Source organism: Etheostoma cragini, chromosome 16, assembly GCF_013103735.1.
Source record: "Etheostoma cragini isolate CJK2018 chromosome 16, CSU_Ecrag_1.0, whole genome shotgun sequence".
Taxonomy (NCBI): domain Eukaryota; kingdom Metazoa; phylum Chordata; class Actinopteri; order Perciformes; family Percidae; genus Etheostoma; species Etheostoma cragini.
Window position 1 is genome coordinate 20,156,119 of NC_048422.1, and position 22,699 is coordinate 20,178,817.

The 22,699-nt window shown below is 40.4% G+C and overlaps 1 protein-coding gene across 23 annotated transcripts in view; it reads right to left on the bottom strand.

Annotated features, from left to right (window-relative positions):
* Positions 1-21,847, bottom strand: part of LOC117959272 (formin-binding protein 1) — a 59,198-nt gene extending 37,351 nt beyond the window's left edge. For 6 of the 23 annotated variants that reach the window (XM_034896302.1, XM_034896299.1, XM_034896297.1 and 3 more), the window contains exons 1-2: positions 8,442-8,814; positions 841-956 (exon numbers count right to left, since the gene is read on the bottom strand). In XM_034896302.1, the coding sequence (XP_034752193.1) occupies positions 841-956; positions 8,442-8,588 (263 nt within the window). In that variant the 5' untranslated portion in view covers positions 8,589-8,814. Of the gene's footprint in view, positions 1-840; positions 957-1,807; positions 2,014-2,564; positions 2,971-8,441; positions 8,815-15,347; positions 15,405-21,525 lie in introns of those variants that run through there. The other 17 variants (XM_034896293.1, XM_034896310.1, XM_034896311.1 and 14 more) reach the window with 10 other exon arrangements.
* Between the last annotated feature and the right edge of the window lie 852 nt (positions 21,848-22,699).

The window sequence follows — 22,699 nt, forward strand, 5'->3', positions numbered from 1 at the left end:
GGGGTCTCCTACTGTGTTGGGATGCAGAAGGACTTAGGAGATGGATCCTCTCAGTGCAAGATTGCTCATGCTTCAATCACCGCCTTGGAAAATAAGTGGCTGCACTGTAACTGTGTGTATGTGTGTGTGTGTGTGTGCGTGCATGCGTGCGTGCGTGCGTGCACACGGAGAATTGTAGGGAGCGGACTCGACACTTGTGGTGGGAGTGGAAAAAGGAAATCTGGGTCAGACCAGGGGTTGATAATGCTGATACCTACTAGTCTCTATGGAAACACAAGCTCCGCCCCATCCCCCCACAACCTGACTTCCTCTAGCCTGAAGCAGAAGCTAGCAACAGCAGAGACTGTGCATGCACGAGAGAGGATACAGAAAAGATTCTTCGGCAACAAAAAAAAAAGAGAGAGGAAGATGAAGGAGGAATTATACATCCTCTTCATTTCACTATGTTTAGATCTGCACTCACATAAAGCAAGTATCCTTATTAATATATCATTCATTGTATTTATAAACGGACAACGCCCATTAATCAACGTTTCTGTACATGTCTAATTTTCAACCCTAGTTGTTTTTATATTTTATATATGTTATACTGCTAATGTACTGCTTTCCATACAGGAATTTTTATTTCAGTTTTCCCTTTCAGAGGGAGGTCAGAGGTCACGGTCAGCTACATAACAAGCGGGGAAGGATTCTGTCTACTGTTTCAAGGATACTTCAGTAGGTCAGATCCTGCTGTAGATGGGGGAGGGGGGAGGTTCTTTATCTAAGCAACCTGGATGGAAAAAACTCACCCGGAATCACAACACTGAACAAGGATCATAAATCAGCTTGAGTACTCACCTAATTTGTTTTGCATAGTTGTTTTCAATCTCTGATCTCTCCTTGACAAATTTGGTGTACTTCTCCACAAAATCGATCCCCCACTGTGTATGCTTCTCCAAATTGTCAAACTGATCCTGCAGAAAAGAAGAAGACGTGATGAACAAATCATTCACACATGGGAGATTGCAATCTACAGTAACAGTATCAAGGATACAGAAACAGGGAAGAGAAGAATAATTAGATTAAAGATTATCTCATCTCTCTGGGAAGATGTGAATGGTATACAGCGTAAGAACTAATGCTGACTTCAATGCCACAGTAAATCAAGTTCACGTCTAATATCACCATATATCCATCTTAGTATTTGAGAACAGCCTATACACATTTAGTACACTTAGTAATCTTCTAAAAATTCAACTTTTACTCTTTTGTTGTGGGAATATCGGTCTCCCTTCAACCGAAGTAATCAGGCAGCATATGTATGTGTCATTCAATGTGTTTATTCTAAGCTACCAATCCAACACAAGCATCTGACCTACTCTCATCGCTACAATGTATACATTTAACACCTTCAATGGATGCGCTGCCTGGACAATGACTGGCACTGTCATTTTAAGTTGCAGATGTGACAAGTGAGTTTCGCCTTGATATCATCATATCATAGTTTGATTCATAGTAAAAAAAAAAAAAAACAGTCAACAACAGCCTACACTACTAATAATCAAATACAGCTGTTGGGGCTGAACTCATTATTCATGCTTTGTTCAAGACTTGTGAGAAAAAAATGAGCTTCTAGTTGGCTGAGGTCACGGCTTGAGATCATCAGTTCAAAACAGAGAGCATTTCAACTGGGATATTAACAAACACACACACACACACACACGCAACAGATAATCTTTACTGATTATCGTATGGCTACTTCCAAGCATTCTTCTAACGGCAGTGTGGGTATTCATTTTAAAAAATGAACCATAATAAAAACAACCTTGGTGTGGCTCCAACAGTCCCCCATCCTCTCTTCAACCATGTCTGGAGTCTCCCTGAGTCAGGCTAAGAATTTAGTTCCCCTAGCACGACACACTAAAGCATGTGAAGTGTTGGCTCGAAAAGGTCCAACTGATTCTCTGAGCAAACCACACAATGCACTCTGTGACTGCTTGAAGCATCTCTGCACTAAAAGCACGTTCATATCACACACACAGGAAGCGGTTGTGTTGAGATCAAGAGTTGCACTTAATGCTGCAGCACTTTAAGGTACCTTTGACTGACTTATTAATAAGAATTGGAGCATGCTAACGATACACTATTATATCGTTATTGAAGTCACGCTAGTGAGTGTGAAAAAATCTCTCTCTCTCAAAAAACAACTTCCAATTAAAGCACTCAAGGATAACAATAGGGGACTTAAAATGAGAGGGACTTTCCAGTCAGCATTGTTAGTTAGTCTCAATGAGAAAGCACTCATCAACTAGCCACTCAACACAAGAATGACAAGATAAAACCAAACAATTGAAATGAGTGAACCTCTCAGCCCTATCACTCTTATTTCTTTTTCTCCCTCTGTTTCTCTGCCCTCAAGGCACCTATTTTTCTAGGTTCCACCACAAGCTTACCTACTATTATTATACTATTATTCCAACTGCACTAAGACAACTATCAGTACACGTCACTGCAGCCACAACATGCACAGAAAGCCCTCCTCTCTTTAACACACACTCCTCCACACACATAACTCAAATTACCCTTTTTTGCAGGGGCACCATCTTATCCAGCTTCTCCGTGTGGAATATGTAACCTTTTGCAATATCCAAATCCAGAAAATATACATCCAACTCGCCTCTCCTCCCCCTCCAACGCAGCACGACAAAAAAAGGCTAAGGTTAGGTTAGGGAATGCATCCACAAGACCATCTCTAATGTATCCAAAGCGAACCAAGAGCAGATTAGCGTCTGGGTTTGGAACAATGCCCGCTGACCCAGCTCCCAGAGTTGTAGCAAGTAATTCTCAATTCTCTGGAAGGAGGAAAAATCCCAGAAAGCAGGGGAGGAACCGAAGCAGCACTGTGCCCCTTTACACACACATACACAGTGACTCTGAGGCCACGGCTGCCCACAGCATTCAGGCTTAATGCTCCATCAGGCGTAAGGTGGAATAAGTGGGATGTTAGAGGAGGATAGTGAGAGAGGGAGTGGAAAAGCAGAGGGAGGGGACCTGAGGGGAGGAGAAATGACGGGAGAGGCGGGATTACTTGAGAGGGGATTCAATTGGGGGGTGGGGGGGGCACTATCCTACTGTTAATGGGACCTCATAAACTCTTTACTTTACCACATAATAAAATATATATGAAGAAAAGATTATGATAGGCAGCATGATGAGTCATTCCGAGCACATAAATCGTTGCTAATATAAGTGGGATAGAAGTTGCTCGGGTAAAATGGAAAAGTCATCAGCAAGGCAGCTTGGTCCAGCTCAGAGAGAAAGAGCTGCTTAATAAATGATGAACCTGTGTGGGGCAAGTATCAAAGACAACCACCCATTTGGTGAAGGTGTGTCAGACGTTAGCATACAGTCTTGTTGTCTCCTTGCTGCCATTCCAACTTGATTTAAGTGAGTTGGCATTGTTGCTCGTACATAAGAAACAATTTTAACATGGTAAGTTTCAAGAATGTAAAATGAATCCACTTTCCAGTTACTTCAGTAAACGTGTGCACATTGCATGCAAATTACACAAATATTCTGTGAAAGTTGGCTGAACATTTACTAGACTCAAATTCAAACCGGCAAAGGCGTTGTTGTAAAACCTCCTACTATGGCCCCTTGACTAAAGACTAATAACTCCTGCTTCAACTTCCATCGTGTCATCTGCGGCCTCTGACACCTGACCTTGTTCCTACAGGAGGGAATAAGTGGGGGATCCCTTCAGGAAACGAACCAGCCCAACTCTGCTTGTTATTCCGGGACCCAATCCCACTCACTGTGCTGCATGTGCTATTGTGGTAGTACATAAAAGAAAATAAATATAACAGCGCAGCTAAATATGTTTTTTATCATCCAGGAAATGGGAAACAGGTTCAAACAGAGAACAAAGGAGACATTTAGCAGTTACTAAATATATGTAGGCTTCGCCCATGTGCTGTAAGAAAACAAATAAATGCTTGTTTAAGGATCCGCCTCCTGACCTCCAACTCTTTCTAACTGGTGATGGAGATTCTGGTGCAGTTTAATTTATTAGACTGCCAGTTAATCGGAACTAATGCACATGTATTACGCTACCATTCCAGATCAAATCCCTCAATATCAGCCACACACTGAAGGCCTGTTTACTTGCACCCGCATCCCCACAACACAGAGGTTTTCTTGTTCCTCTCTGTTCAATCACAATCCCAATTATTGTGTTCAGTGTTGAAATCACAAATATGTAACACGATTTCTTACGGACTTTTGATGTTGCAAATATAAGAGTTTACCTGCAAACAAAACGTGCAAAATAATCGTTTTCCCTGATTGTTCTGTTTTTGTCAATTAGAAGCTGAAATTGTAATCTTAATAAGAATTCAGATAAATTGCACAGCGAGTCTAGTGCAGACTAACACAGTCATTTTTTAATTCCTGAGTAGGATTCAAAGGAAGGTCTGAAATAAATGGAGCATGTGGAATTTCCCTGACCTTCCCACATATCTCCTAAGGACTGATGGGTGTTATAATATAATAATGCACCTGTCAGCCACAGAAGCAAGTTGATTCATGGTGCACTAAATAAGAATAATTTGGTTATCTCTGTTTTAGGGAGGATAAAAGGCATGACAATGAGATCAAACCCTTTAAAAGCAGACAGATCCAGTTTTAGATTACCAAACACAAAGTTGACCCACTTTGCAGCAAGGTTGGTGATAACAGGACTGCAGAATCTTTTTAAAACCTCCATTAAAAAAACTCTCCTGGGAACACAGCTAGGGCTGGGCACCGTTTGGATTTCAACAATTCTGATTCCAATTCCAATTCTTCCTATCGATTCCATTTCTTATTGATTCTCCATTCCAATTCTTTGGGTGGAGTTGTAATGGGTCACATGCCTATTTTCACAAATAAGAGGAAAGTTTATTCTGATTTAATGGTGGTTTCCAGTTTCGTAAACCAAAACTAGCGCATATTAAATTGGGAAGAGATGTTCGGATTTGAAACTAAATCCTCTAAACGATTGCAATAAAGAAACGGTTCCAATGGAATCATAATTTTTGAAACGATTCCATGTAGGAATCGGTTCTCGATGCCCAATCCTGCTAAAAACACAAGGGAAGAACAGGGAAAAGGGAGTGTTTCATTTGTAGACTGAAGGGACAGACAACAGAAAATCGCTGACTTAGAAGTTAAAAAAAAACAAAAATTGAAATGCAGATGTAAATCAGCTGTGAAAATAAAACACTCAAATCCAATACACATAGTTTTGATATTAAAAAACAACCCCCTCCCCCCTAAAAGACGCCAGTAACAAGAAAACTAACTTTTTTCTTAAAACCAGAAATGGTATTAACGTTCTTTTACAATATTTTTGTTAACATTATTTGTTCCACAGAGACAAGCTCTTGATGAATGGATCTCTCATTGATTTAATTGGTAATGTAATAGTTTACAGATTTCAGATGGATGTCATTTACAGATTTCATAGATGGGTAAATGGTGTGCTACAAACAAGGGTACAAGATTTTCATATGAACTGACCCCAAACATAATTGTGGCTTTATTTTCATGAAATTATTAATCAGATGAATATAACTGTTTGCCTCCAAGGACTTAAACCACACACACAAAAAACAATAACAATTTGCAGCTATGAAAACTGGAAGCAGCTGTTTGAAAACATTTGTAGAAGGACTAAAGAAATGTTTAAAACTTTCCAAAAGCTCTCACTACTAACTTTCAAACTTTCCAAACTTGGCTTCAAGCTTTCAGATTGTGTCACAGTGGTATCTGTATGACGTACATGTATACCCTCTGACGGGAAACCTGTTGAGTAACAAAGAAAAGCAGATTCCACACCAGAGTGTGGGGGGTGGGGGAAGGAATCCACAGAGACTGATTGGACAGATGTTCTGCTGTAAGGACAATGGGATAAGAGGCCTTTAGATGCTTTTGTCTTTATTTTTAATGGTTCAGTGTGTTGAGCTGGAACAGTGGGTTAGGTTGGTGGGTAGGGGCTTGTGATGAAAACATCTAGACTGGCTGAAACCCCTCATACCTCACTCGGCATGAACAATTCGGGGAAAAATCTTAATCCCAATTTTTTTGTTTAGAACTGATATTACGATTCTCTGCCATGATTTTTTCCTCACAAAGTGTAATGTTTATTGCACACATGAACCATGACAAAAAATTGTCAGTACCAAACATAGATTTTATTATGGCACCTGTAGCACATTGCGCATCACCACAAGCCTGTAACCATAGAGGTTTCAATTAAGAGAAGGGAGAGCATTGAAGAGCTTGGGAGCGCTTTAAAACCTATTATATACAGTCTGTTTAAAACTCACAGATAAAGTAGTAGCGTTTGTAATGCAGTCGGCTTGTAACATTAAATGAGAACCAAAGTCATAAAAATAAATCTGTTATTGAAAAATTAAATCGCAAACAGGTGAATCAAGATTGCAATTTTATAATTAATCGTGCAGGCCTTTACCTCAATGTCCCATACTGACCTCATTAATTGCTTAAGATTGCAAAAAAATTGGTGATTATCAGAGAAACTGAAACTATGATGGAAGTTATGATTGGGTGATGCCTAAAAATATTTGGTCTAATTGGTAACAAGACAGAAGGTGGTTTAGGAGTGTTTTTTATGCTTTTGTCTATTAGAATCATTACAATAAAGCTGAATGAGTTATTACAGGAGCCTTGTTAGTTGACAAACTCCGAACTGCAGCAAGAATGAGAAGGGTGAGGAGAAAACTGCATTCATCCAAAAGTGGTCTTTAGGCAGTGAGGGTCCTGCCAATTCAAATAATAAACAATTAGCCCAATTGTTCTAGCAAAAATAGCCCTGTCTTATTGAATTAAGCAAAGCGGCTGAAAATTTGCAATGCTCTGGAGTTGCTGTAGTAATTATCCAAAGCCTTTTACCTCTTACTGGCCATAGCAGACACACCAGAGAGATGACTCAGAGACGCTCATTAAAGCAGAGCCACTGAAATCTACGGTGGTCCGTGAGTCAATGCAGCGCTTCACTGTGTCTCGCGACGGTGGGCGTCCAGCAGCGAGAACAAATATTTAAAGGGAGATGCCAAACCCTCTCTCATACACACGCCGCACTTTGTCCAAGGAAGCGGGGAGGAACAATGTGTCCATTGCCCAGTGTAACCCCTGTGGCAGAGAGGAAAAGGGACAGTAGCCTCACACACACGACGCTCGTGCACACGCTTAAACAAAGACTGATGATCATGTGCTTTACTGAAAAGTTGCCCTAAGCTATTTTTCATTGGGTTGCAAAGGGTTGAGAAGGGTTTATTAGCACCCTGCCCACCCACCCTAAATGACAATTTAACACATGCATGCAAACAAAGGCTAAGACAATGTACACTTCTGTCAAAATAAGTTAATGCAGCAATGCAAAACATCTATATCTTGTTGCATAGTAGGGCTGGACGATATGAAAAATCTGATATCTCGATATTCTCGACCAAATACCTCAATATGACTAGGTGGGAAAAAGGCAAATAATAGAACAACTAGAACACACTGGTAACTTCAGAAAATCCCTCCAATTGACTGTAATGCAGTCTTTAAAACCAGGAAAAGACAACACGTATGTCTTATCACGATATTACAATATCCAAAATCAACAATAGGTGACATCTAGTCTCATACCACGATATCAATATAATATTGATATATTGCCCAGCCCTACTGCATAAGATAATGTTTTCCATTTTTGATTCAGTCACTAATAACCGAGCTGATATTTGCATAGAGACTTTCACTATCACTGTAAAGGTCTAGTCATTCACTGCCTGACTACCTATGCAAAATACTACTCTGAAAGAACACAAACACATGCCCTCAAAAAAATACACACATGTACACACCAACGTTCTGCAAAATACGAGCAGCTGTTTGGGGCAGTGAGTGACCTTATGTGTAAGAGCTCTTGTTTGCATGCCATGCAGATATTTATAGAAACGCCTCTGCCAGTTTAAAGATTTGAGAATGTGTTAGTGTATGCACGCACACGTGTATTATGCTTCTGTGCTAATAAAACATGTCCTCTTTGTGCCTGCTTTTGCATGACGACAATTGCTATTTAGTCCCTCTGCCTATGTCCATGTCACTTAACAGTATCACGTACGAATAATTTACTCAGTCGGTAAGACACGCCAGACCTTGTTGCATTGGTTAGGCTACAGGAAATTGCTTCCTCTCAGTTGAGTCATAGTGACCGGAAGTGTGGTCAACTCATTCATGGATTCAAAAACAAACTTTTAATTGCAGCATTCATTTAGGCCCTGACCTTGTAAAATTCCTATAAACTGATTTAACAATTACTTTTTTTGTCTAATTGGTGAATTAAATGGAAATTGATTTGGAAAGAATATTTATGCAAGGATCATTTTACATCTCTGTAAACTTACAGCACTTGCCAACTTCATCTGCAGTAGCACCTGCAGATACTCTTCAAAAGGGCTCAGCTGGTGCTCTTCCTTTTGCTCGTCCGTTTCCGATTTCGAGGAACGAACACTGTCCATGAAAACAAAAAACTCACTTCTTCGGCGCAACATGGTCACGGTTTTCACAAGACAACAAAGAAAAGAAAAGAGCCCCGAACGAAGTTAATCCATCTTAAAGGAGGGGAATACGGTAGAGGAACAAATCTTTGTCAAGCAAAGCAGGATTTAGGATTCTGCATATAGTATGGCACAGATTGAATCCAAATACATCATATATCCTGGTAATCAAAGAATATATTCATCAATAAAAGTACACCCAATGCAGACAGAAACAAAAAAGTACAATGTGAGGGAACAACAGAACTGTTGTAACCAGCACAGAACTTGATTTAATGACGTAGTCATTAATCTGATTACTCCAGCTCCCTTCTAACTACCTTAACCACCCAATAGGAAGCTGCTGTTCTGTGGATTATCCCTGCTAGGCCAGCAAACACACATTAGCCATTGTTCTTGTTGAGCTGTTTTTGTACTTTTTAGAGGATAAGGCTCTTTAAATCTTATATAACACATTCTTTCTGCCTTAAGAAAACATTTATATATATATATATATATATATATATATACTGTATATATAACTTTATATACTAAACTGCTGCAACATAGCAAGCTATTGGCTTGTTCATCCAGTGAACGAGTTGGAGGTAATCCAGATTTGTCTGAGGTCATCTCATAGCCCGTGAACTTGATAACAGTATATAGATGTTAACGGCTAAAACAAGTGCAGAATTGATGGGAGAAATCAATTCATATAATGGAACAGATGGATCTGCTTTTTGTAATACATGGATCTGGATTTGGAATAGATTGTAAAGCCCCTTGTGTATAGTTGGTCACAATTCTTTACTTTTATTTAACTAATTCTAAGGGATCCATACCAACATTGTCTGGCTATGTTAAAAACAAATGACTACTGGCCAAAATATTGTTTTCTGATTTTCTTTTTAAACGTCCCAGAGAGCGATATCAGCCTAAATGATCAGTTGGGCCACATCATGTTGTCACTGATCCGTACATATACATATACATGTAACACATGAAACGTGTTACGAGGCAGAAGTGATGATTTAACACTGACTTCAGTGTTACTGTAAATGACGGCCCTGCTCAGCTGTCCACTACCATGCTATACATGGCTCAGGTGAGTCCCTGGCCATGGCACTCAAGCTATGTGCTGCCATTACATGTCTAATGTAGACCTTTTTCTGCTAAAGAACAACCATAATATGAACATAACTACATGTTTTCTTGCAAAATAGTACCCTTTTGAATGCTAGGTGAGTCTTTGAATTTCATCATAGTGTAGGAACTTAACATTCAGGTGGTGGTGGGGGGGTCGGGACGGGGGAAATAACATACAAACAAACAGCACTAGCATGCAATAAAGTCTGCAGACAAACACGACGGTAGTAAATGAGAGATTAGATTAAACATATATGCGTTTTACACCTAGACCCAACTGTGTCTCACTCATAGTTTCAGTTCATAAATAGATCTGTGTGACGTGCTGCCGTTTATTTTCTGTCAGCGTCTTGAAAGGCGCCTCATCTTGCAATGGCTCTTTACTCACTACAGCTACAGTTTAATAGCTTAGCTTCAGATGACAAAAGTCAAATGTCTCCCTTGAAGGATCAAATCACTCCATTTGGCTATGTGCCAACCATGTGTTGCATTTCTCTCTCTCGAGTCCCAGATCATTTGCTTACCTCTCCAGGTAAAAGAAGAGTGTTGTACTCGTCTGTGTTGCTGATGCATTTCCCTTCTGTAGTATTTCTCGACTTACTAATTCAACTCTGATACTGCAGAAAGGTGTCATAAGACAAGATAAAAGTAATGCAGACAAGTATGGCTAGTACAGCCCTTGAGCGGGGTTGTTATTTTTACCCAGAGCATTGTATTTCGCTGGAATGGTCTGATGGTGGTAGCACAAGATAGACACACACTGTAGCTGCTGTGGTTATGTTGTGGTTAACAGTGTACTGGGCAAATCTATGGTAAAATGAGCATTCCCTCATTCACATTAGCTTAATTCCCTCTAAAGTATATTGCTTTGTAGAGTAAGAAAACACAGGAATCACTGCCTGAACGTTAGGCTGTACAGATGGAAGACATTATGTCAGATCCCCTACAACATCTCCTGTATCTGCTATTCGAGTTCCTCAGCTTCTTTAATTCTATTAGATGAAAAAGCCAACATGTTAACCTGCTAACAGCCCACAGGGAGTTTGAGATTTGAGCTTTATTCCTTCTTGCAAATAACGAGCAGTTTTACGCTGACGCTAGAGTATCTACAGTCCTTTATTTCTGTGGGGGCTCAGAGGACTTGGTGTACACAAGTACTTACACTTCATCATCAAAATGATCATCATCAAATATTGGTGGTCCGTCTTTGCTGGCTGTACAAACAGTTTATCAATTTCTCTGAATTGCATGGCAGCACTTTCACTCCACCCTGACATGTCTCATCTCAGGATTTGAGTGAAGATGGCCCTTCTTTAGAAAATGCCTGGCACGGCAAGCAGAAAATCCAACTTAGAAAGACTCAGAAATCTCACTGTGTTTAATGCATCTGTAAGCTCCCATCTGTTTCTATGCTATGTGCAGCACACCAGGGGGTAACACCCACTTGGAAAGATGTAAAGTTATTAAGTTTGTAAGACCATCTCTGTTATTGAATGAAGTCACCGCCCGCTAGAGCAAGTGCTTGATTTTTTTTTTCACATGTCATTTAGTGCCTAACCTATTTAGTAATACAATCAACGCCCTCCACCCTCTCTGTCTGGCATCATGCACACTAATAAATGTCCACAGCGCCCCACATTCAGCCCTATTATAAATAACTCCTGAATGAAAAAAGATATTCCTGCTAAAGCAAAAAGCTTTTGACAAAGCATCCTGCGGGATCACGAGCATTAACAGACCACAATGATGTACTATCTTGCCAGGAAGCCTCCTCACGCCCACACAGCCTCTCAATAATCACAAAAATGTGAGGTTAATTCTCCCACCGTATGAGGACAAATCTAAACTAAGAAACCAAGAACAAACTCGTTCTTAGTTTTGAAGTATCACACATGATCGGTTTCCATTAACATCAGTCTAACAAAGGCAATAACAGGAGAGTGGAAAGTACATGAGTCAGTGTGATGAAAGCAGAGAGAAGGAGAAAAAAAACACAAATGAGGAAATGTTAAGGAAGGCGAGAGTGGGCTGGACATTTCTCCCAGCAGTTAGAATATTTTCATGCAGTGTGGGGGACATGTGTGTGGTAACTGCATGAGCCAGTTGTCATCATGGCTTTGAATCATTTCACATTATGCAGTCGTAAAGTAACTACTATAAGGGTTCAACATGGTACCGACAAAGTCTACAAAGTCTGGTATCCCTTCCAAATGAAAAGATTTCAGGAAGAACAATAACAGACCACTACTGTTCCACAAGCAGCAAATCCCACTGTTTCTGGGCCTTCATGATCACAAAACAGGACAGATGGAGAACTGAGTCCATACAAATTATATTAGCATCTTTAAGTATACAGTTGGTGTGTTTGCTAGCTTTTTTTTGGGAATAATAAACACGGACTGCAAAAAAACACTCCAGAGGTCAAATCTGTACCAATAAGATCAAATGAAAATCCTCCTAGCATTCAGTCCAATGCACACAGAATGTTTCTTATGGGCTGGCCACACTGCGCGTGTACCGTAAGCGGAGCGGACATTACAAAATCCAAAACTACGCTTCCACTACCACACGAGACCTGCGTGTAGTGGTGTGAGTGTGTGGTCCGCGGAGATCTGCTTTACAACCGTAAAAATAGGACAGTCTTCTATTTATATTTTTTACGCCAGGTGTTTGGCCCTTTTACACAGAAATGTATTATCGAGGGGCTACATTTCTTTTAAATTAAAACTACAGATACACTGTACAGTAAACAACTTAATGACTGTGAATGAGCGTGTTTGCAGTTTTATTTTGTGAGTTTCTGTTTTGATTTCTTGTCTCCCTCGCCTGCGTCCTCTGATAACAGCTGAAGGTAGATTGACGTATTCACAGCGTTGTGCCAGCTCCAAAAAATTCGGAAGAAACAACAACAATCCCAAAGCAAAAGCTTTCGCATTCAATGTAGCTTAAGATATTAGATTGTTTCTTATATGTGTGAATCCTGTAGCCTGGTCCTGGCAGGAGTCTCATACATTTCATTTGTACAGAGAGTCTGGCTTGTGTTAACTTCCTTGAAGGCGGGTACTCTGTTTAAGTTTAAAATTGTTGGATCTACCCAGAGCCACTCTGGATCTCCATAACCAGTCGCTAACGTTTGGTCATGATGTCAACTTAGCATTGCTAGCATTTCGCCTTAGCCAACTCCTTCCCCACTGATGGAGCGGGCTGGAAACTCAAACTTTTCTTCTGGATATTCGTCAGCGTTGTTGCCACAACGGACCGAATGTCTTCGCTCTTATCTTTCTCCGCCGCCATTACGGAACTACAACTCAAACTAGCGCACAACCTCCACGTCATCATTCATCATTCATCACAGGTAAAGTTTTGGCTGGAGAAAACCCAAGAATATACCGCAAACCCAGACGGTGTACAGAAGGGAAAGGAAAATTGAGCATCAGTACGTAGGAGGGTGGTGGCAGGCTATGAATCCTGAGCACTAAGTTACAATTTATAAACACTTTTTACACTCAGGTTTGTAAATTTGGTAAAACAATTACATGGATTAAGATCAAATTATTTTAAATCATGAGACCTATTTTGAATGCCACCTGATATTGCTCTTTTTACTGAATACTTGTGTCATTCTATGCACACTATTCCACTATTTGAATATAAGCTACACACTGTACCTTGACAATTAGGTACACTTAGGCTTAAAAGCATTTATGGTTTCAATAAAGAAGTTGCAGAGAAAAGAGGTTGTAGCCCTTTGTTCATCCTCCACCGTAAAGGTTGTAAAACAGTGCAGGTAATCTCTGTGCTTGTGCTAGTCCATTAGTCTGACAACGCTGTAACAGCCTCAAGAACAAATGACACAGTCTGTAGTACAATATGGCAGCAATTAGGAGAACATGGAAGGCCATGAGGCTCAGGTGACAATATGTCAGAGCTCATGAGACTACGACCCAACAGCAATATAATTTCCACTGTCGCAGCGGTGATTAGAGGCTGACTTTACAGATTAGAGGCTGCAACAGTCTTTGACAGGAAGGATTGAGTCACCGTTTCATGGAAAAGACGACAAAATGGCTCGGACCCCGCCCTGCTATTAGCTCTGAGGAAGGGGAATGACTACCCCTCTTGTTTAGAAAAAGCCTAAGACAGAACGTCTTAATTAATTATTTAGGGTCTAAAACATTTTTTTTTAAACAGTGGATTGTCATTTAAACATATGTTTAGATGGTTTGCAGCCTATTTTCTATTTTGTTATTATTTGATTGTATGGTTATTTACTGAGTCATCTATTCTTGTTTTTTGTTTGGGTTGGTGGTGAAGGCGTGGGGGCGGATATGTTCACGTTGTGAATAGTATGTTTTGTATGTTAATCAGAACAACAAAAACAGTGGAAATGCACAATTTCCTGGAGATGTCTTTTTGTATTATTATTTACTCAATTTACAACAGTGTAAGCTTAAAAAAAAAATTACTTCAAGGATAAATCGAATATAAAAAAGAATTACAGGTTAATATTATGTTGTCTATTCATAGAACAATTGAGTAATCACTTAAATTGTTGCGGCTCTAAATAGAAATCTCAAAGATGATCAATTGGATGCAGCTTAGGTAAACAGAAATACTAATTGCCATGATGTAAAGGTTTAAAAATATGTTACACAAAATCGAAGATACATCTACGTATGTGTGTTTTACCAAAGATGAAATGGAAATGCGTATTTTTTTGTCATTTATCTGCATGTCTTACATATATGAAGGTGACCCTATTCCATTTGAATACCGCCCCCCTTTCCTATCCTCCTTTCTTACATCTTCACGCTCCCCAGGGTGCAGACTGAGCCCTACAGATCAGATGTGGATCCATTCATCACTATTTTACTGTCATGCAAAGAAAGACCTAAAGAGAAAATGGGCTCAGGGTGGTATCACTGAGTCAGCAGGTGGGTGGCTATAATTATAAGATTGGTGGGTGAAAGGATGTCTGTTGTCGTCTGCCAAAGGTTTCAGTCTCTGGACCCCCCCCCTTTACTTCAGCCCACTGACAGAAGGAAACAACCTAGCTCAGGTTTCAGTCCTGGAAGTGCAGGGGGACAGCAGGGGATGAGGCTGGACCCTGGGGGAGTCTAAGATAAGATGAAATACAAAAGCAGAAAAGACAGGAAATCGCAGTCTAACACCAGGTTTCAGCCTCTTAGTAACACTACCAGGAGATCCGCCCTGAGATCTCACTGCTGTGAATGCATGACTGAAATTCCCCAAAACAAGACCATGAGGTTTTGATTGGACATTGCAGTCTGTGTCCCTCTGGCAAAGTCTGGAGCACCACTTAATGACATAAGAGGAAACTATTTAAAAGGCCTCTCCAGACAATACCACTTTCCCTTCTCAATTACATGAGGGGCGATGGCTTACAGATAGGCGAGTGCCTACAATTAAAAATGCTAGACAAACATCTGTCAAGCTGTCCCCAATGGCAAGACAGATATTCAAGCCTCAACTGACACTGAATAAACAAAGTAACGCACCATTTCAATCATGTAACTGGCAAAGCATGGTTTAGTCGAGGATCACACATGGGCCAATTCGCCCACTAGTTTAAAGCCAATGCAACGACCCCAGTGCAGTTCCACTTACCTTAAGCTGCTGCTCTTTCAAAAGAGTTTCAGCCTTGTCCATGTTGCCTCATCAATAGTTGTGTGACAGGACACAATCCTACAGATTATTAAGAGCGGGCTACTGTATGTAACTGTGAGAAAAGTAGGTTACTTCCAGTTCCCAAGCTAACCCACTGGAGAAGTGAAACGTTTAAGGTCTAAGCCAGGGGAGAATATATAACCTGTTTTTTTTTTTTTTTAAGCTACTATGTACTGCTAATATCTAGTCACCTGTCTGTTTGATCTCCCTTTGGCAAAATAACGTTGACCTGGGTAATAGCACCTCTGCTGCTTAGAGTCCCGGATCTAGCTCTGACACCCAAGCCCCAAGAGGCAATACTTCGAAGATGTTGCGATCAGTGGCGCTTTCTTTATTTCTGCAAGGGATGCTCAGCTTGCCCTAAAATGTAATGATCAAACATGTACTATTGTGTTAACATTTTATGGACTAAAAATGAGTTAGAACACATTAATTTCAAAGACAAGTTTTTTCAGAATCCGCTGACTCAATTTCCTTCTCATACATTCCCGTAGCGTCACAGTACATTTCTCTGTTGAAGCCTAGCGTCCATGGACTTCAATGGGGCTGCTTTAAACAGTTTTTGCTTTGTGCTTTGAAACTAGACGGTTGTTAAATAAATGCTGCGATTGTGTTCCTGCCCACGGACGCTCAGCGTCACTGGGGGTCAATGGAGGAGTGGGCTGGCCTGGACGCTGGGCTTCTGCGTGATGACTGGAGGGTCCGTCAAAAGGCTGCATCTCCTTTTGATTGACAGCAATTATTTACTATAAAAAGTCGCCAAAGCAACAAGCTCAGTTCAATTGTGGTGTTTTTTTCAAACCTGTCCTGGAATCAGTGTTGATAAACAAAGGAAACTAAGGGCACTGTTTGAAAGACCAGCAGTGCCAGTGGTTGCAATTTACCTTTCTTCAAACTTTCACAACAAGCACCACTTGATTTTGAACGAATAAAACAGTTGTTTATGATTTAATTTTAATTTTTTCTGACCCCTGTTGTGTTGAGAACCAGTCACATGTTTTCCCTCAGTTTGACTTCCTTGTTCCTTTGGTTGCGTTTTTTACATAGTGCCTCTTTTGGAAGGGGTCCGGGGACCTTACTGTGCATGCATTCATGTGACGCTGAGACATTTACTTCATTCTCTGTTAGTACAAAGAGAAAACAACTTCCATTTCCCAAGACTTTGACCAACACTTTGTCATCTTCCATTACATTTCATTACTATGCAATGCAACTCTGTCATATATTAAAATATAGGTATTACTGGGCTGTATGATTTAGAGAAAATAATAGAATAGCTACAACACTCTGGTGACAACTTTACTGTAATGCAGCCTTTAAACCCAGGAAAAGACAACACTTATGCCATATTACGATATTACTATATATATATATATATATATATATATATATATATATATATATATATATATATATATATATATATATATATATATATATACACACACACACACTGAGGTTTATTGCCTTAAATGTTTGCAGGTGATTCAAAGAGCTGGACTCTCCTCTGCAGCATAAGAGTCTCCTTAAGCAAACACTTTTGTTGTTGTTGTTGTTGTTGTTTAACTTGTTGGTAATGCTACAAGGACGGGCCAGTGATCATAATTTCCATACATTCCCAGAGTCTGTCTTTAGGTGGACGGTGAAGACTATAATCAGTGCTATGATGTTGCACCAAAGGCATTCAGCATTTTGGAATCTATCAACTGACTGCGGTGCTTTATTCATGCGGATGCACAAAGCCTAAACAACAGCCTTTTCAGTGACAACCTCCCCAACAGGTATTTATTAAAATAAAGTTCTATGCTTATCACTTTATGAACCAGAAATGTTGCATATCACAGCAAGGCCCGTTTGCAATACCTCAACCAAAGCAGTTGTGTTAGTGAGAGGTTGAGAAACCCTGCTCAACTGTAACTTCACTTCCTGAAACATCATTCATCTTCCTGTTCACAGTGCGGAACAGGATGAGCATGATAAAATGCATGGGTGGTGCATGTGGTGCCTCATCTTTCATCCGTCATGTTGCACCATCTAGCCTCATTTTTTAACTTCTACACTTATATTTTTGGGGTTTTGGACAGTAAGTTTGACAATGAAAACATAGCCCACGACAGTCACACAATAACACAAACTAATAACCGATCGAGACAGCAGTCAAACAGCAGCTCCTCTGCAAGGTAAAATGACTGTTTTGTCAATGTCGGCTGGTGGCTTTGACAAATATCATAGATAAGGGCCTCATTTCGCTGTTGGAAAGGGTTGTCTGACAGAAGGGTAAGGGAGTGAAAATATTCCAAATTTAACGCACGCTGGTAGAGGGTGCGTCCCACGTAGGCTGAGTCCTTGGCAGCGGCCTGGGTTCCAATCCAACTGGCAGCCTTTTGCTGTGTGTCAATCCCCCCCCCCCCTTCCTGTCTTATCTGCCTTAACTATCTGATAACGTAAAGAGTTCTACTTTTTGTATAAAGGAATTAGACGTTTGATAACCACATACCGCTAGGGTTGGGCATCGATTGGATTTTAACAATTCAGATTCCGATCCCAATTCTTCCTCATGATTCCAGTAATTATCGATTCTCGATTCTTTGAGGGGTGGATTTGAAACGGGTCATGTGCTTATTTCACAGATAAGGGGAACATTTTATTTTGATTCAATGGTGGTTTACAGTTTTACCAGGCCTTCAATGTAAAATAAAGCCGTACTTTAAAGCGCCGCTTACTGTGCTCTGTGGCTGCAACAGAACAAGCACCAGGAAGTACGGTGGTCGCTACGGAAACCAAAACTTGCACCTGTTAAATTTGATCAGATTCAAAAACAAATGTTTCCAAACAATTCCAATTAAAAAACAATTCCATTCGAATTGTAATTTTTAAAAACACGTTCTCACTGCCCAATCCTACAAACAGCGGCTTTGAACCAATCAGATTGCTTGATTTGAGGTATCAGTTTTACAAAAACCAAATCTGTTGAATTACTCATCATGGACTCTAGATAATTTTGATGAGCCTTTTTCACATTTCTTTTGAAATTTCATTGGCGAAATCACTTTATCAACCAAATATCGTTAGTTGCAGCCCCACAAGCTACTTCTAGGTTAAACCACAACATCCTGCCCTTGCTCTGCATTAAAGTGTTGCCACAGCAACAGCGCTGTTGTTACTTTATGTTTTGCTGTTTGATCTGGTTTTGGACAACAAGAAAATAAGCGGTGTGCTTATTTTCTCCAGTGGCAACAGCCACCTGTAGAGTATGGCTGTGGTCTGCTGCCCTGTTGCATGGACGAAGATTAAAGGAACAAGTGTCTGGATTCCATTCAGCGAGCATCTGGTTGTAATACATTATTCTCTGCAATAGCTCGGTCTCTGCTTAAAAACTTTCAAATGTTTTCCAGACTGAAGGTACACATGAAAGCCTGTAAAATGTCTCCAGGCTATGTCCACTTTGCATGACTTTTCTCGTTTCTCGGTCAAGCATTGCAGTAGCAAAGTAAAAATACACTGACGTCACTGGGAAAACGCAAGAATGTGAAGTACTAGTGTTTTTTTCTGTGAACTTTGCACCAGGTAAATTAGTGGAGAATTCAGGGGAGTGCCCCCCTTCCTTTTTTTCTTAGAAAGGAAAACACATCCCTGAATCTATCTTCAGGCCTCTTTGTTGGGGCCCGACTCACAATATTGACATTAGTCTGCAGTTTCATTGTAGAAGAAAAGTGCTCCACATTGCAGTATTGTGATCAGGTGTTTAGCAGAATTGTATGCCTACAAATCGTGACTTTAAGTCAATAAAATGTGACCCTTCCTGCAGGTTCAAATGCAAACTCCATGTAGTAACTTGCAAGCATACACACATGCATGTTTGTACTGACACACACACACACACACACACACACACAATAAACATACCACCATTTAAACTAAATATGCAGTGAATCCCGCAACAACATGCCAGCACCTCTTCCAGGCAGTTTGTCAGCACACAGACAGCAGAATGACAGTGGATCATTTCCCCAACCAAATGAATAACAAGAGCCACTGAAACAAAACCTTAACAACAGGAATTCCTTCAGCACAGCTGCTTATTATCAAGTTGTAAAAATAGTTTGACGCAGTCCTGTAATCTTCGTTGTTTCCATGCTGTAGTGGGAGGAAACGAGAGACTTTTTCAATTTAATTCACGAGCGAAATATAACAGCTAATTTCTTTCACACTATAGACCTTTTTCACAGCAGACTTGTTGACATGTCATAGTAGGAAAATCACAGGTGTACTTAAAACCATTAATGATGGCTGCATTCTACTTAGGAGAGGCCCTGGTGGTGTACATGCTGACTCACTGAACTAGCTGGAATTGAGCCATCGTTAAGGTTATCAATTTCAGCTGTGCTTTTACTACTATGACTAGTCAAAATGTGAAAAAGGTCTTATTAAAACCATTTTGGCTAGCAAAACTTTGTTCGCAAATGTTTGCTAAAGCAATTCAGTGCCAAAATGAATGGAAACACCTTAAAATGTCTCAAATCTATCAATATACCAATTTGATCGCAAAACAGCATGTGATGTCATTACACAGAGGATTTCATTCACCTTAAAGCCATTGAATGGAAAATAGTCTATAAACACGGCGCCCCACTTTGGGGATTGCTACGTTGGCGCCAAAAATTCTGCCGGATGTCTCTTTTAGACCAGATGTTTGTTCTGCTTTCTTTGTTTTGGAATTATAAACTCCGGTGGATTCATGAGGACTATGGTTAACCTCCAATCTCTGCAGAGTAAATCCAGACAGCTAGCTAGACTATCTGTCCAATATGAGTTTTCTGCTGCACAACTTTTGAAAGTACACATGTTCCACCAAAACAATTTCCTTCCCGAGGGTATTTGGCGGCAGCACCGTGTCTGTGTCAAAAGAAATGTCAAGAAAAACATTGTCAAATGCTGCGTGGACTTCAGATAATTCAGTTGACAAGTGGATGGAAACATAGCAAGTTAGTCTGATTGTGGGGAATGCCACTGGTACAGTAACCGGCTGGCTTGATAAGGGCTACCACTTGGTTGTAAAAAGGCTTACTTCAGTGAAAAGTGACATCATTGCAAAGGAATGTATTGTTACAAAGTCTCTGGGCTTCTACTCTGTCTTCTAATGTTGCTCATTAAGAATGCCTGATGAACCAAATCAAACATTCATAGGATATCAGGTCATCGTAGGTCCCCCTGATTTTGTGACAAGTGTGTAAGGATACAACTCCAGAGACCTGGTACTCAGTCAAATCAATTTAAGACTAACCAATCATTTCCTGTGTGCAAAATAGCCTACATGCTCCAGATTTAAGGTTGTGGATACAATTTCAAATTATAACTACAAGATTCTTGTCATGAAGCCATGTCTCAGTTTTCTCATCCTGTTGTTTTTTATGAATAAATATAAGAAATCAGCAAGCTAATTAAATGCATTTAATTGCTAGGCTATTTAAGTGCAATAGCTTGTGAATTGCTATTCACCACTTGCTATTGCTAACCAGCTGCTATTCACCCTGTTTATAACGCTTTAGTACTCTTTTGTGTGCTGATAAATAAGAGAACTCATCAAACGTTACTTCCTCTACCGACAGTGATGATACAGCCTGTGAAATTCCATGTCATAATTTGCATATCTTTATAAAACCGTTACAAAAAAAAACAACTGCTACATGAACAATCTCAACAACTTGGCACCGCAGGAATAAGCTATGTTATAATGCGAGGGGGTGTGTGTGTGTGTGTGCAAAGCGTGCTTTCAAATGCTCAAATGTTAACTAAAATGGATGGTTAGCGAGCTCGGAATTTTACGAATGCCTCCTTGCCAACTACACCGTGTAACACTGGATGTGGCAACGACATGTAATGCAAGCAAATATAAATAAATAGCCTAGCTACATAAGCTTCTGTGATTATCGCTACAAATTAGCTGGCTATGGTCGCAGAGGCTGAACGTCCACAAAGCATCGTTTTAACGGCTAAAACATGGAGCCGCTACGGTTCGTCACCCAGCACGTTTATTTTGAGCCTGGCTCGATAAACACAGGCTCGATAATAAAAGAAAAAGCCGTTAGCCCAAGATACAAGTGCACAGGAGACTCACCCATAGCTCTGACCCCCAGCTCATGGTTTCAGTACGATGTCCTCTGAATAAGCCACAACTCGTTCGAGGTGTTTTTAGCACATACAGCGGCAGACGTGATATTCGCCTGTCAACGACGACCGTGTTCTGTGTGAAAAAAAAAAAAGTGCTCCTATGCTAGTTTTTTTTTTTTTTATATCAACGTCTCATCCTGTCTGATAGGCTACAATATGGCCAAGAGCTGCAGCATAGCGTAATCTTCAAACAGGGTAGTCTCGCTGTATGCAACGCGCGAGCACCCGCTTTCGACCCAATGACAGCTGCTCTTGCGCGCGCACAGGCAAGAGAAGGAAACAAGAGAGTTTGTGGGGGGTGTCACTGCAGGGTTGTCCAATAAAGCCTTTAGTAATGTCACTGTTCCCTCGCTATTCCTTGTGCGTTTGAACTGATGTGAATGCTGAAGGGACATGGGGGGGGGGGTATAGGATGTGGTGGTGGTGGATAGGGTTCAAAAAGGTCACCGCCCTCGGCAGATGTTCCATTAAACACACCCCCAGCATGGATAGCCTGCTAAGTTGTAGGCAACCCTACTTTTCTTTGTGTTTTTGTCCCTCCCTGTGATAAGACCTAAAATCAAGACTTGTTGTTGACAACAACCTAGGTTCACTTAACACTTGAACCCACAGCAGCCACAAGCTTTGCTCACAGTGTGTTGGGCCGAAGATGTTGAGTTTTAGGAACTTTGATGCATTAAAAAGGAAGAGATACAATGGCAGACACCTGCTGCTCAACTGATGAAATACATCATCATAAAAGGACAACGTGTTGATGGTCTTGGATGTTTTATTCAAAACCTTTGGGCCCAACTGGTGACTTTTGTCTACAGAAACAGAACCACTGGATGTTGTGTTACCATAACTATGACCTGATATAAGCTGTGGCCAGATATCAGCTATACGTCTATATGGAAAACTAATTGTGGATCATTTTGGGGCACTCATCACTCCTATAATTTATCCCAAGATTGCAACTCATCTGTGCTTTCTTTCTCTTCTTTTTAATCTCTGCTACTCATAGTTGCTCTATCTCGTCTATTGATGACACTTATTTCCAGTTGTATTAGTCTGTTTATGTTGTTTGTATTTATTGTTGTAACTGTTTTTGTATGCTGCCATCTTGGACATGGTCTCTCTCT